General features: G+C 50.8%; 1 protein-coding gene across 12 annotated transcripts in view; it reads right to left on the bottom strand.

The window, feature by feature from the left end:
• Positions 1–14717, bottom strand: part of SIPA1L3 (signal induced proliferation associated 1 like 3) — a 254721-nt gene that overhangs the window by 22869 nt on the left and 217135 nt on the right. For all 12 annotated transcript variants that reach the window (XM_044932263.2, XM_044932264.2, XM_025269033.3 and 9 more), the window contains one exon: positions 6101–6322. In XM_044932263.2, coding sequence (XP_044788198.2) covers positions 6101–6322 — 222 coding nt within the window. The remainder of the gene's footprint in view (positions 1–6100; positions 6323–14717) is intronic.

The following is a 14717-nucleotide window of genomic DNA, read 5'->3' as shown; positions in this document are numbered from 1 at the left end:
AATCCCAGCTCTGCCACTTCCAGTTGGGTGACCCAGGCTAATGCACTTTTAACTGTGCATCAGTTTCCTCCTCTAGAAATAGGGTCACCGGGAGGACCTGGGGGGTCTGTAAAGCCACCTCCACACAGTCTGGCTGAAAGACAGCACCCCTGTGCTGGCTGCAGCCATTTATAGCACTCTGGGGATAGGTCAGAGGTCCCTGACCAGAATCAATGAGAAAGGAGGCAGATTTGGTGATTACTCCTTTGGGGACACACTCATATTAGGGGTGACCTATGGGACTTCCCTGGTGGTCCAGTGGCTAAGACTCTGAGTTCCCAATGCAGAAGGCCTGGGTTTGATCCTTGGTCAGGGAGCTAAGGTCCCACATGTGGCAACCAAAGATTCCGCATGCACAATAAAAACCAAAGGTTCTGCGTGCTGCCATTAAGGCCCAGGGTAGCCAAATAAGTAAATAAAGATAAATATTAAAAGAAATATGTGGTGACCTCTGTACAACCATGACACCTGCAGTGACTAACCTTAACTAACAGAGTGAATTTGGGCAAGTGACTTAACCATTCTGTACCTCAATTTTTCTTACCTGGAAAATGGGATACAAAGTCCTACAACTCACTGTTTGTAGTGAAGGTTAAATGAGTTAAAAAAGGTAAAGGGCTTATGACAATACTTGGCAGGGGCGTGTGCGTGTGCATGCCTAGTCGCTCAGTCGTGTCCGACTCTTTTTGACCCCATGGACTGTAGCCCACCAGGCTCCTCTGTCCATGGGGATTCTCCAGGCAAGAACACTGGAGGGGGTTGCCATTTCCTCCTCCAGGGGATCTACCTGGCCTAGGGATTGAACCTGCGTCTCTTACACTGGCAGATTCTTTACCACTGCACCACTGGGGAAGCCCACTTGGCAGGGGAGGTATCAGTAAAAGCAGGTAAATAAGTTATGCAAATGAGTTCTCATGCCTTGGGATAAAATTTCAGCAACAGAATTATACACAGATTTAAAAAAAAACAAATAAACATGTTTAGCCTCAAATACTTTAGCTGGAAGTAAAGACAATGTTTTCTGGAAAACTAGGTTAGGTGACTCAGAAGTGTCTCTAACAATGACAAAGACATTTCCAAAATGCTTGGGGAGATTTTGAATAAAGCAGCTTTCTTAAAAGTATGTGGACAAAAGCATTAATTCTAAGTTAACATATTACTTAAAGCACGTGATTTTAAAACTTATCTGTAACCAAATTAATAGGAAACCACGAAACTATTCTGTGTCCCCCGGTATTTTATATATTTAGTTTACATATTTTTATGCAATGCACGTACATACATAAAAAGCTTTCTTTGGATCTTATGGTGGGAAAAGGGGGGCTGCTGTTTGTTTTTGGCTGTCACCTATCCAGGTATATATTTTTCTCAGCCATGCCATGGTGGCATGTAGGATCTTAGTTCCCTGACCAGGGATCAAACCTGTGCCCCTGCAGTGGAAGCGTGGAGTCCTAACCACTGGACCGCCAAGGAAGTCTGCCAGGTGTACTTTCTGAGCGCCTACTACATACCTTGTCCTGGATGGGGCTCAGGTAGGTCTGCTGTCCCAGTACCTTTAGTCCAGCGGGTTGACAGGGAAGAACTGAATCTCTAGCAAATGACTGTGTGACGTGCTCTGGATAGAGGCCAAACAGGGGAAGAAGTGTGGGGTCCATGGGATGGATGAGCCTGGTGTGGGGCTTGGAAGAGTTTCTTTGAGGATGGCAGGTCTGTGTGAGACCTGAGGGCTGGCATTATGGGTCTCCTCCAAATGATATGTTGAAGTCCCAAATCTCAGAATTTGGCCTGATGTGGAAATGGTGTCTTTCCAGAGGTAATCAAGGTAAAGTCAAAGTGTTACTCGCTCAGTCGTGTCCGACTTTTTGTGACTCCGTGGACTGTGTTGCCTGCCAGCTCCTCTGTCCATGGGATTCTTCAAGCATGAATACTGGAGTGGGTGGCCATTCCCTTCTCTAGGGGATCTTTCTGACTCAGGGATCAAACCCAGGTCTCCTGCATTGACGGCAGATTTTCTACCATCTGAGCCACCAGGGAAGCCCAATCAAGGTAAAATGAGGCAACTACTGCTGCTGCTGCTGCTATGTCGCTCAGTCGTGCCCGACTCTTCTCGACCCCATGGACTGCAGCCCACCAGGCTCCTCTGTCCATGGGATTTTTCCAGGCAAGAGTACTGGAATGGGGTGCCATTGCCTTCTCCAATGCATGAAAGTGAAGTCACTCAGTCGTGTCCGACTCTTAGCAACCCCATGGACTGTAGCCTACCAGGCTCCTCTGTCCATGGGATTTTCCAGGCAAGAGTACTGGAGTGGGGTGCCATTGCCTTCTCCAATTAAGATCGACCCTAATCTAACGACTGGTGTCCTTATAAAAACAGGAGATGTGGACACAGAGACACATACCCAGATGTATCTACATGCCAAGAAACCCCACAGATTGCTGGTGAATCAACCAGAAGCTGGGAGAGAGGTGTGGTACACACACTTCCTTTCCGCCCACAGAGGGAACCAACCCTACTTCCACCTTGGCTCCAGCCTCCAGCCTCCAGAGCTCCGAGGAAAGACACTTGTGCTGTTGAGCCCCCGGTCTGCAGTGCTTTGTTATGGCAGCCCGAGCAAACTCCAGGTGGGCAGGACGGAGCCGGTGGGGCAGGGGGCACCCAGGCAGAAGGGACAGCACACGTGCTGGGGAGGCCAGGGCGGCCGCTCCCATAGAGGAGCAGAGTGGGGCCAGCAGGGCTGGACCCTCTGGCACCCTGAAAAATGAGGGCCTTACCGTATTTTATGGGGTTACAGTGAGAATGGAGTGTGATGTGAGGCTCAGACATCCCACTCACTGATGGGAGTGCCCACACAGTGTCAGCTGACACCTGTCTTGTGACCAAGATTGTCACCTGCTTTCCAGTGGAGGAACAGGCCGTGGAACAGAGACCAGGGATGGAGTGACGGCAGCAGGGGTGGAAGGCTGGGGAGACCCGAATGAGGAGCTGGCACCAGACCAAGCTCCGGAATCCCACCTCGGCCACAAGACGTGGAGGAAGAGCATTCTGGGAACTGGTGACAGCCAGTGCAGAGGCCCTGAGGTCGGCCTGCACTTGGTGGGACTCGAGACCAAGGAGCCGGGAGAGGCCGGGTGGGTGGAGTGGAGCAAGCCTGGGGGAGCGTGGGAGATGAGGGCAGAGGGGTGACGGGCGCGTCGTGCGGGGTCCAGGTGGGAGTCTGGGCAAAGTGCACGGTGCACTAGTGCCTGGTACGATATATGCGCTCAGGAAAGGAGCGCCTTTGTCATTAGTCCTGGGAGCGGGGCAAGCTGCTGGAGGTTTTAGTCAGGGGAGGGGAGGATCAAAATCTAGTTTGCAGAGTGGCCCCTGGCTGTCAGCGAGCAGCGTGAACTGGATTCTCGGCTTGCTCGCTCGCCCGCCTCTCCAGGGACCCTGTTTCTGTCTCCTGACACCTCTCTCCTTATGAGCTCTGTGTCACCACACATCTGAACGGCCCCTCCAGGTCATGAGAGAGGATGTTACAGAGAACAGGACAGAGAGGGCAGGCCCCCCACCTGAAGAGGAGCCGTGGCTTTTTGGGTTCTGACCCAAGCTCCACCCCTTCCCAGCTGTGAGCCTCTGGGCCTCAGCAGTAAAGCTGAGCAAATGACAGGTCTGCTTCACGGAGCACCGGGGACAGTGGCTGCAGCCATGAAATTAACAGATGCCAGCTCCTTGGAAGAAAAGCTATGACAAACCTAGACAGCATATTAAATAGCAAAGACATCACTTTGCCGACAAAGGTCCGTCTAGTCAAAAATCACTAGAAATGATTTTTCTAGTAGTCATGTACGGACATGAGAGTTGGACCATAAAGAAGGCTGACAAAGAACGTGATGATGCTTTCCAACTGTTGTGCTGGAGAAGACTCTTGAGGGTCCCGTGGACTGCAAGGAGATCCAACCAGTCAATCCTAAAGGAAATCAACTCTGAATATTCACTGGAAGGACTGATGCTGAAGCCGAAACTCTGATACTCTGGCTGCCAGATGAGAATAGCCAACTCACTGGAAAAGACCCTGATTCTCGGAAAGATTGAGGGCAGGATGAGAAGGAGGTGACAGAGGATGAGACATTTGGATGGCATCACCGACTCAATGGACATGAGTTTGAGCAGACTCCACGAGATGGTGAAGGCTGGCGTGCTGCAGTCCATGGGGTTGCAGAGTCAGAAATGAATGACTGAACAACTCATGGAAGGGTTGTTGAGATGGATTCAGTGAATCAATTCATGGACTAGAGCTCAGCACCAAAACTGGCATGTGGTGAGTACTGGATAAATTTTCAGTACCACTGTACTCTAACTTCAAAAATCGGCACTTCCCTGGTAGTCCAGTGATTAAGACTCCACACTTTCAATGCAGGGGGCATGGGTTCGATCCCAGGTTGGGGAACTAAGATCCCACGTGCTGCACAGTGCAGATAAATTAAAATAAATAAAACCTCCAAATTCAAAGAACTGGTTTTTAACTGACCACTCCTCTCTTCTTTTTGGTTTCAGAGCAAAATGGCCCAAATCAGCCGCCTCCTGTTCTGCCCTGGCTTCTCTCTGGCATCCTTCAGTCACCTCTGGGAGGCTCAACCCCCTGCTCAGTTTCCTGACTGCTCCCAGTCGTCACCCCTGGGCTCTCAGACCCCACATTCGTCTGGGTTCCTCCTTCACTGGCTCCTCCTCCTTGTATGAACACTGAGGGATCTCAGGCGGAGGCCTACATCCCCCTCCTCTCCAGCCTTTATGTTAACAACAGTCCCATTCTCTCCAGCCTGACCTCTTCCCGGAGCTCCAGACTCCTTGCCCAACCCAACTGCCTCCTCCGTGTCTATTGCACATCACAACAGTAATCCATCTGTGGGCTTCCCTGGTGGTCCGGTGGCTAAGAGTCTGCCTGCCAATGAAGGGGATACTGATTCGATCCCTGGTCTGGGAAGTTTCCACATGCCTCAGGGTTACTGAGCCTGTACTCTATAGAGCCTGCAAGCTGCAACTACTGAAGCCCACGTGCACAGAGCCTGTGCTCCAACAAGGGAGGCCACCCAAACGAGAAGCCTGTGCACCGCAACGAGTAGCCCCTGCTCACCGCAACTAGAGAAAGCCCTCGTGCAGCAACCAAGACCCAGTGCAGCAAAAAATAAAAAAGGGTGACCCGTCCAGGCCTGAGGTCCGGAGCTCCCCACTCGGAGGGAACCACGGTTTACAGTTCACTCTACAGTTCCAGCCCTGAGCCTACTCCCCACTCAGTCCCCATCTCAGCTCAAGAAGAGTCTGCCCATCCTCCAGGCTGAAAGACCTGGTATCACCTTCCACCTCGCTCTTTCTCTCACACCACATCCGATCTGCCAGTGGCACCTGCTGGCTCCCGTTTCAGAGAATCTATCCCAAAGCTGCCTCCTTCTTCCTCCTCAGCCTCCATCCCACCCCAGGCCTCTTGTGTGCTGCCTGGACCATCACACCAGTGACCCCTGTCTCCTGGTCCCTTGCAGACCATGCTCCACATGCAGCCACAGGGGCCCTGTGAATACCCAACTTAGGTCTGTCCCCCTCTGTTCCAGACCCTTCTGCGGTTCCCCCTGAATTACAGCAGACGCCCGGGCCCTTACCTGGGGCCCACAGAACCCTCCATGGTCTGTGCTCACTGCCTCTCTGACCTCACGTGCTCACATGGTCCCAGCCACACTGGCATTCCCCCCAGCCACACTGGCCTTCCCCCCGCAGACCAAGCCTGCTCCTGCCTCAGGCTCTGTCAGTTGCTGTTCCCTCTGAAACGTTCTTCATCCAGATGTGTCACAAGGCTCGCCACCATCTGACTCTGCACACTTTTCTTAGTCACCCTATTTGCTGTCCGTTTCCCCAACCAGCATGGCCCCCTGGAGGGCAGGGACCCTGTTGGCCTGTGCGCGGTTGTATTTCCAGTGTGTAGACTGGCATGGTGACTGACATATGAGGGAGCAAGGGGTCACCCTCCCCCCTGCCCCGAGATGCCAAGCTTGGCTCTAGGAGTGCCTTACCAGGTGCCCAGGCACTTACTTCTTTGGGTCAGTGAAGGGGAGTGGCCGTGGAGGGGGCTCGTCTGTCCTCTTCCACCCCGTGGGGTGCTTGCTGCGCACGGGCTGCTTGGAGAAGAAGGACTTGGGGACAGAGGTGGAGAGCTGGAAAGCGCTGGCCTGGGCCAGCTGTGAGGGCCGCGGGGTCTCGGTGCTGGCTGTCTTGTGAACCTGAGCGGGGTAGCCGGCCCTTGAGCTCATATCGCTGTAATGTAAAAATTCGAAAAGTAAAACAACTCCGTCCCACGTTTTGAAAAGTCAATCTGTTTAAGTTTACTCTTGGGAAACAAACAATAAAGAAGTTCATTCACACAGGAGAGATACTGCCGCGAAAATTCTAATACATAGATGTCTACGTGGAGAAAAGGTAATGCTCCCTTCACAGCCCCCATCCCCTCCCAGCGATGTCCTCCTAGCACAGTTGATACCTCTATGGGTATCTAAAAAAGTCACCCTCTGTGGGCGGATGATTGCCCACCCCCCTGGAGATTCCTTGTATCCTGAGCACAGCCTACACAGCTGAAAGTGGGGGGCCTGCCGACCCATCTCTGGAGGTAACCACGGTTTACAGTTCACTGTATTTCTTTCTTAACCCTTTCCTATGGTTAAAACACACATGTTTGGAATTCCCTGGTGGTCCATGGTTAGGACTCACTTTCACTGCTGGGGGCCTGGGTTCGATCCCTGGCCAGGGAACTAAAATCCCACAAGCAGCACAGCACGGCTTAAAAAAAAAAAAAGAAGAAAGAAAAAGAAAAACAGACAAAAAGAAAAATGTGTATACAACTGGAAAACAGGAGCCTTTTTTTTGGAAGGGTGCGAGAATTATGTTTTCATATAACTGAGACTGTGCTAATAAATTGTTCTGTAACTTATTTTGTTAAACGTATGCCTTGCCACATAGTATCTTCACTCAAAGATTTTTTGAGCACTAATACACATCAGACACCACTCCAGTTGATCTAATCTAAAACCACAGCTCGATATTCCAAATGCTGGATTCCTGTGGAGTTAATGCTACAATGAACCTCATGTGGTTAATTAGGACCCAACTCTTGGGGACCCAACTGCTGACCCCACTGAAGCAAATCAGCTTTTAAAACTTTAAAATAAAATTCTAATTCCACTTCAAGTAAGAGGTCTTTAATGGGAAAATTAATGTCCTTGGAGTGCAAGTTAATAAAAGCTTACTGAGGGTCAATTCAGCAAAATTAAAGGGTGGGACTTCTGACTACGGATGAATGAGAAGACTGGCAAATTCTCTCCCCACCAAGCACAAAATCAACAAAAACAACCATTTCAGCACTCTGGAAATTGACCGAGGACATGCAACAATCCAAGTATTGCTTATTTTCTTGAAAAACTGAACTTCAGGGTAAGAACAGAGGGAATCTGATGTTTTAGCCTGGGGCTCCTCCCATCCCCCTGCCCAGCTCAATGAACAAGCAAGTTCTGCCACTGTAGAACTTCACTGAGAGTTCCAGAAGGAGAAGAGAAAAAGGGGCAGAAGAAAGGTTTGGAGGAATAATGGCTAAAAGCTTCTCAAACTGGATAAAAAAACATTCATCTACACATCTGAAAAACTCAACAAATCTCCACCAGGATAAACACAAAGACTTCATCCAGAAAAATGAGTGAAAGTCAAGCACTAAGATAAAACCTCTGAAAGCACCAAGAGAAAAAGATTCATCATATACAGAGGAAATCAATACAATCAACTGCTGACCTATCATTTGAATCAATGGCTGTGTGTTATTTGCTCAGTCGTGCCCCACTCTTTGCGACCCCATGGACTGCAGCCCACCAGGCTCCTGTGTTCATGAGATTTTCCAGGCAAGGATACTCGAGTGGGTTACTGAGAATGGGGTGGTATTTTCAAGGTGCTGAGAGAAAAAACCATCAACCAAGACTTCTATGTCCAGCAAAACTATCCTTCATAGATGAAGGCAAAATAAAGATGTCCCCAGATAAACAGACTCAGAGAATTCATTGCTAGCACATCTGCCTAATAAGTAAAAGTTCCTTGGGCTGAAAGGAAATGACTGAAGGTGATGACCTGAATTCACATAGAGAAGTGAAGGGTCCAAGATGGTAAGAATGGGTTAAAATAAAAGACTTCATAGAGTATTTTGGAGAAGGAAATGGCAACTCACTCCAGTACTCTTGCATGGAAAATCCCATGGACAGAGGAGCCCGGTGGGCTATAGACATGGGGTCACAAAGAGCTGGACACAACTGAGCAGGAGTGTAGAATATTTAGGTTTTCTTATTTCTTCTCTAACTTCTAAAGTTACATGTAAGACTGTACAAGGCAATCATAACACTATATTGTTTGGTTTATAACATATATGGATGTAGAATGTATGGCAGTAATAGCATGAAGGAGAGGGAAAGGAATGGGGCTTTACTGGAGGAAAGTTTCTATATTTTGTTGGTATTCAGTCAGCACTAATCTGAAATACATTGATAAGATGCATACTATAATTAAAGTTAAGAGGAATCCAAATGGTGTACTAAAACTAATTTAACACAAAAGGCAAAAGTAAAGGAAGGACAAAGGAGAAAGACAGTAAACAGAGAAAACAAAGTGCAAAATGGCAAATGCAAATCTAATTATCATCAGGAACGTCATTAAATGTGAATACTGAAACATCCCAATCCTAAGGCGGACTGTCAGAATGGATTTTCAAATGCAAGCTCTGACTGACTTATAAAGATTTTCTATAATTTAGCAACATCTGTCAACAGGTCCAAGGTTGTGCACTGGTGAGGGGTTGTCCAGGGAGTCACGGAGCATGTAACATCAGGATCGGACTTTATCTGGGGAGGTCACAAGGGCTTCCCCAAGGAGGAGACACTGTCTGAGCTGAACTGAAAGATGTGAGTAGTGTCAGTCTAGCGTCTGATCTCCCAGAAATCCACGCCACAGAAAAGCCTGCACAAGGACACGCAGGCACGTACAAGGAAGGTCACTGCAATGCTGTGTGTAAATAAGAAAAAGCTGGACATGGCCTGAATTCTTAGATCAGTCCAAGCATATCCATATGATCAAAAACTATGCAGCTAGTGTGAAGAATGAGGTCAACTTCTGTCTATGGATGAAGACAGATGCCTGAGCTACAGGAAGTGGAAACAAGGCATCATGCAAAGCGTGCTTTTTCTTTTTTTAAATGTACATATGTTGTCAAATGTTTATTGGGCTTTTTTTTGGGGGGGTGTCTTTTTTTTTATGAAAAGGAAGTGTGTAGTTTTTTCCCCAACTGTGGGCCATGAAATCAATTTACTAGATCTTGACTGTTATTTGGGGTAGGGGGTGGGGAGAAACAGACTGGAATAAAAAACCTCAGTGTACCTCATTTGAGATAAGGGTAAGTGGTTTTGTGAAACTTTACTGAGGATGTCCACTCTGGGGTGTAATGTAAAATGCTTTTCCTGTTTTGGGTAACTGTCAAAATATGTGTGATAGACCTGGGCTGGTGCAGATTTGGAGAAAAATCTCTGGAGGAGTGCACACTGATTATCTCTGGAGGCAGTAATGACAGGGGAGATGAAACCACATACACAGCACAGGGCAGAAATGAAAATGCTGTCTAACAGCTCAGTCTCCTTCTTTGAGGCAACCTTGACTTTTCTCCTTTCTTCTTCTTCAACAGAGAGCCCAGTGTGTGTAGCCTCCCAATTTTCCTTTTTAACATAAATGGCAGCCTATCATGAGCTTGCTCTGCACCTGGCTTTGACCTTAACACGATGCCCTGGAGTTCTCTCCATGTCAGTCCACACAAAACCCTCTCCCTTCAATGGCTGCAGGTGGTCCACTCTATGAATATATCCTAACTGGTTTTACCCTAACTTTTATATTTCTACAGTACATATTTCTCTATCCTGTCATCAGGCATGTTCAGCTTTTATGAGCTGGAAAAAACAAACGAGATGATAAAGAAACAAAAGGAAGACTGGGTCCAGTGGTTAAGAATCTGCCCCCCAGTGCAGGGGACGCAGGTTTGATCCCCAGTTGGGGATCAAACCCCGGTTGGGGTTAGTTGCCACAGGGCAACTAAGCCCATGCTCTGCAATGAGAAGCCCACATGCTGCAACTAGAGAGCCCCTGCCCCATTCCACAACTAGAGAAAGCCTGTGTGCTGCAACAAAGACCCAGCATGGCCAAAATAAATAATCATCATCAAGGGAAGAGAAAAAGAACACCCCTTTCTCTGTGTCTGCCAGCTGGCTCCATCCATTGCCCCATTTGGGATGGGCTTGCTCCCTCAGCCTGTGGCAGGCACTGGGTGTCATCCTACTCCCCGTCACCTTGTAAATGAAGGCTGGTTTTACTCATCCTTGAGGAAGGTGACCTGGCACCCAGCCCAGGGCACAATCCCAAATGCTGGATGCCACCTGTCTGGGACGGGTCAGGGGTAGGTCTGTGATCTATTTGTGGACAGTGAAGCATCAGGTGCGTGTGTGGACTGTCTGCTAGGTGACTTCTGGGGAAGGTTTCTTCACTGGGAAACTAACAAAGACCACTTGTAGTAAACGTCCCCTCTTCTTCCACTTGACACAGTGACTATCTGGATAGTCACTTTGAGACTGTGAGGGGAGCCAGTCTGCAGGCCGATGGAAACAGAACAAAGAAAGGGAAAAAACCTGAGTCCTTGAGTCAGTAAATTCCCCAATCATGGGGCCCTCCCTAGCGTGGGACTTCATGTTCTCAGAGGTAACAGACTTCCTCCAATTGAGCTGGGACTTGTTGCTTAGAGCCAAAAGGCATTCCCACGACTGTCCCTGCTTTCAACCTCTACCAGCCTCAGGCATGAACGGGCGCCCCCCACACACAGCAGGGCCACAAAGAACTATCCTGAATATGCTGTGCATCTCGACCCGGCCCGCTCAGATGGGCGCCCCTTCTCACTCCCCCTTGGACCATGAGCTGCGCCAGGTGCCAAGTACAGGGTAGAGTTCTTACGCCACCAATCAACAGAGTGAATACACCTTTTCTCTGAAGCACCTGCAAGGCCAGGTGCCCTCCCCGAGCCTCAGCTTGAAAAACGAGGCAGCAGCACTGCCTGAGAACCATGCTGAGAACATGGACCATGCTGCTTACTTGATCTGGGGTCCAAGCCCAGCACCGACTGACATGCTGTGATCTTTGCTGGAGCCCCTTCCTCTCGACAAGCCTCAGTTTCCTCCTCTGAGAATCAAGGCAACGACACACTTGCCTCACGAGATCATATCTGCACAAAGTGCTCAGGGTAGGCCTGGGCACTGGAATGTGCTCTTGGAGCTGCAGATACACAGGGATGTGGTGTGTCCAGGGGCTAAATGCCCAGGCTTCGGGCTCAGCCAGGGCTGCGGAGGGGACATTCTGCTCTGTACTCTCACCCCACCTTTCCCCAGAGAGGCTGGGCCGTTACCTGTGCTGTATCTCAGGGGGAGCAGTTAAGCTTTTGTTGGAGTGAAAGCAGAAAAACTGTAGGCTGAATGAAGAAAGCGCACAGCTGCCTGGGAGTGCGCCATGCTCTGGTCTGTTCATCCCTGGGGAGGCTGATGGGTGGCCCCGGGCGGGCAACAGGCACAAAGGGAGCTGTGCCCCTGCCTTATTATTAGTTTTTTGGCTTCACTGGGTCTTTGCTGCCATAGGTTTTCTCTAACTTCGGTGAGTGGGGGCTACTCTCTAGTTGCGGTGGCTTCTCTTGTACAGCACGGGCTCTAGAGTGCTCGGGTTTCCGTGCTTGAGGCTCACAGGCTCTAGCGTTGGGGGCTCAGTAGCTGCGGAGCACGAGCTTAGTTGCCTCACAGCACGTGGAATCCTTTGAGACCAGGGACAGAACCCTTGTCCCCTGCATTGGCAGGTGGATTCTTAACCACCAGATCACCGGGGGAGTCCTGCCTTTGCCTTTGGGAGGAAGAGCACTGGCGGAGCAGGTGGCAGGAAGGGCAGCGGCCGGCACTGAGCCCATGCACACAGCCAGGCCCTGCTCCAAGCATCTCAGAGGCATCACTTCATTCGGTTGCCCAGCAATCCCATGAGGCAGGAAGTACCACTCTCCCTATGTTCCAAGTGGGGAAACTGAGGCCCAGAGAGATTTTTTTTTTAAATAATGCCCCAAATTTCACAACTGGTTGAGGACAGCACCAGGATACAAAGCCAGGCAGTCTGGCTCAAGAGGCGTTCTGTTTAACCACCAACCTGTACTTTCGATGACAATGGTAGTCATGAAAAACACATAACACGTGAAAACCGAACCTAGCAGCCGCAGGTGTATTTGGACCAGCTCTGTCTCAGGCCCTGTGCTGGCTGCTTCAAACCCATGGTGTGGGTGTATCCTTGCAGCTTGGACCACAGAGTCTACCTTCACCTCCATTTTACAGATGAGGAAACTGAGCCTCAGAGAAACTAAGGAGCCTGGTGGAGACCACGCAGCTGGTTAGTGGTGGAGTTGTGACCTGGACACAGGCAGTCAGAGGCCAGAGCCTGGGAAATGCTGCTCACCAGATACCCCCAGGGGGGCCTCTGTGGGGCCTTTTCTGCTTGGTGTCTGGCAGGGGCTTGAGAGCCAAATCAGTCCCTGCACATGGCTGGAATGATCAGGCTCAGTGTAGGAGCCACACGTGGCAACATTCTGCCCTTCAGCCTGGGAGCAAGAACATCAGGTCTTCAGGAAGTGGAAGGAGTGACAATATGGGGCAAAAACTCCATGTCACAAAATCAATGGGGACTCCAACCGCCACCAGCCACCTCCTTCACCCCACCTCCAACCACAGTGCCTAGGTATCCCCACAGTGGCCTCCTCCTGCCCTCACCCCCAAACCCAGCCGGAGGGTGAGAGCCATCACCACTCTCCTCAGCTCAGGGTCAGAGTCCTCCCTGGTCCACAGGGCCCCACACCATCTGGGCTGACCCCTCTCTGCCCTCAGCCAACTCCCACTCCCCCTCTCACTCATTCTGCTCTGGTCACATGGATACTGTTCCTCAAACACAACAGACACACTTCCACCTCAGGGCCTTTGCACTCCCCTTGCCCTGCCCCATGATCTCTGCTTGGTATCCTCCTTCCCTGGAGTTTCTGGAGATGGCCTGAGTTCCTCTTCCCAAGCTGACAGTGACTCTCTGAGTAGGTGTCTCCCCTTAACCCTGGCTTCCCAGCCTACATGGGCGGGGTGGGGCCCAGTGGACCCTGAGGGCCTCATGTTACCTTTCAGGGCTGTGCCCCCAGGAGGGGATCCTGGAGACAAGGGCCCTGCCTGCGGAAGCAGGGCCGCGGGCTTCCTGCCTGCCTGCCCGCCCAGGAATGCCTGGCCGTGTCAGCTCCACGTGGAACCGAGAGCCGCTCATCGCCTCTAAACAGCGCCGACAAATTGCTCTGGAAACCCAGGGGGCTCTGGAGCGTGTGCTGCCTTGAGAGAGGGCGGGGGGCCAGGTGGCTGCCCGCCTGGGATCGCTCAGCCCACTGGCGTGCCCGCAGCAGGCACTGGCGCCTGGCCCCGTGCCTGGAAGCCGGGCTCCCATGACGAATGTCTGAGGGGAGAGTCTGTGAAGTCATTGGAATTATCCACGGGCACAAGCTGCTACAGGCTGCAGCGGTTTCCACGGGAGGGCTGGAGCGCGCGGAGGGAGTGGGTGGGGGGTTTGGGCATGGCGGGGCCCTTCCCTTCCCTGGCAGTCAGTCAGTCCTTGAGTTGTGCTGGCAAACTCAATCCCTACTACCCCTGAGACAGCCCACGTTCCCCCGAGGAGCCCACCGTGATCTTAAAACACAAGTCAGATTATGTTCTGTGGCTCCCATGTCTCTCAGAACCAAAATCCAGCATCTGACCATGGTTGGTAAGCCTGCCTGAGCTGGGTCCGTGCCCGCCGTGCAAATAAGACCTCCTGCCATTCTCCCATTCAGCCTGTCTGGCCAGCAGAGCATCTCTAGAACACCGCAAATGAGTTTACCTTCAGGGACTCGGCATCTGCTATTTCCCCTGCCTGGATCACTTCCATGCTTCCTGCAAAATATCACCTCCTCCAAGAGGCCTTCCAGGACCTCTGCCTAGCTGGGTTTTCTTCCCAGACCATATCCCACCTGGCATATTAACATGGCTGCTCAGCTGTCTGTCTGCCTTGCTTTCTCTCCAGGAGAGTGTCAGTTCCACAAAAGAGGGACTCGACTTTGTCCATTGTGTTTGGAACGGTACCTGGCACACAGTAGGTGCTTTAGGGTCAGTAAACGTAAGAACAGGGATTTCCCATGCGGTTCAGTGGTTAAGAATCTGCCTGACAATGCAGGAAACAGGTTCTATCTCTGGGTCAGGAAGATCCCCTGGAGAAGGAAATGGCAACCCACTCCAATATTCTTGCCTGGAGAATCCCATGGACAGAGAAGCCTGGTGGGCTACAGTCCATAGAGTCAGACATGACTCAGAGGCTAAACAACAATAAACATAAGAATAACATTCCTGGGGACTTCCCTGGTGGGCCAGTGGTTAAGAATCTGCTTTCCAATGCAGGGGACATGGGTTTGATCCCTGGCTGGGGAACTAACATCCCACATGCCATGGGGCAACCAAGCCCACGTGCCACAACTACTGAGTCCACGTGCTCTAGAGCCCGTGTGCCA

This window comes from Bubalus bubalis, chromosome 18 (assembly GCF_019923935.1).
Source record: "Bubalus bubalis isolate 160015118507 breed Murrah chromosome 18, NDDB_SH_1, whole genome shotgun sequence".
Taxonomy (NCBI): Eukaryota; Metazoa; Chordata; class Mammalia; order Artiodactyla; family Bovidae; genus Bubalus; species Bubalus bubalis.
This window is presented reverse-complemented; position numbering and strand designations above follow the sequence as displayed.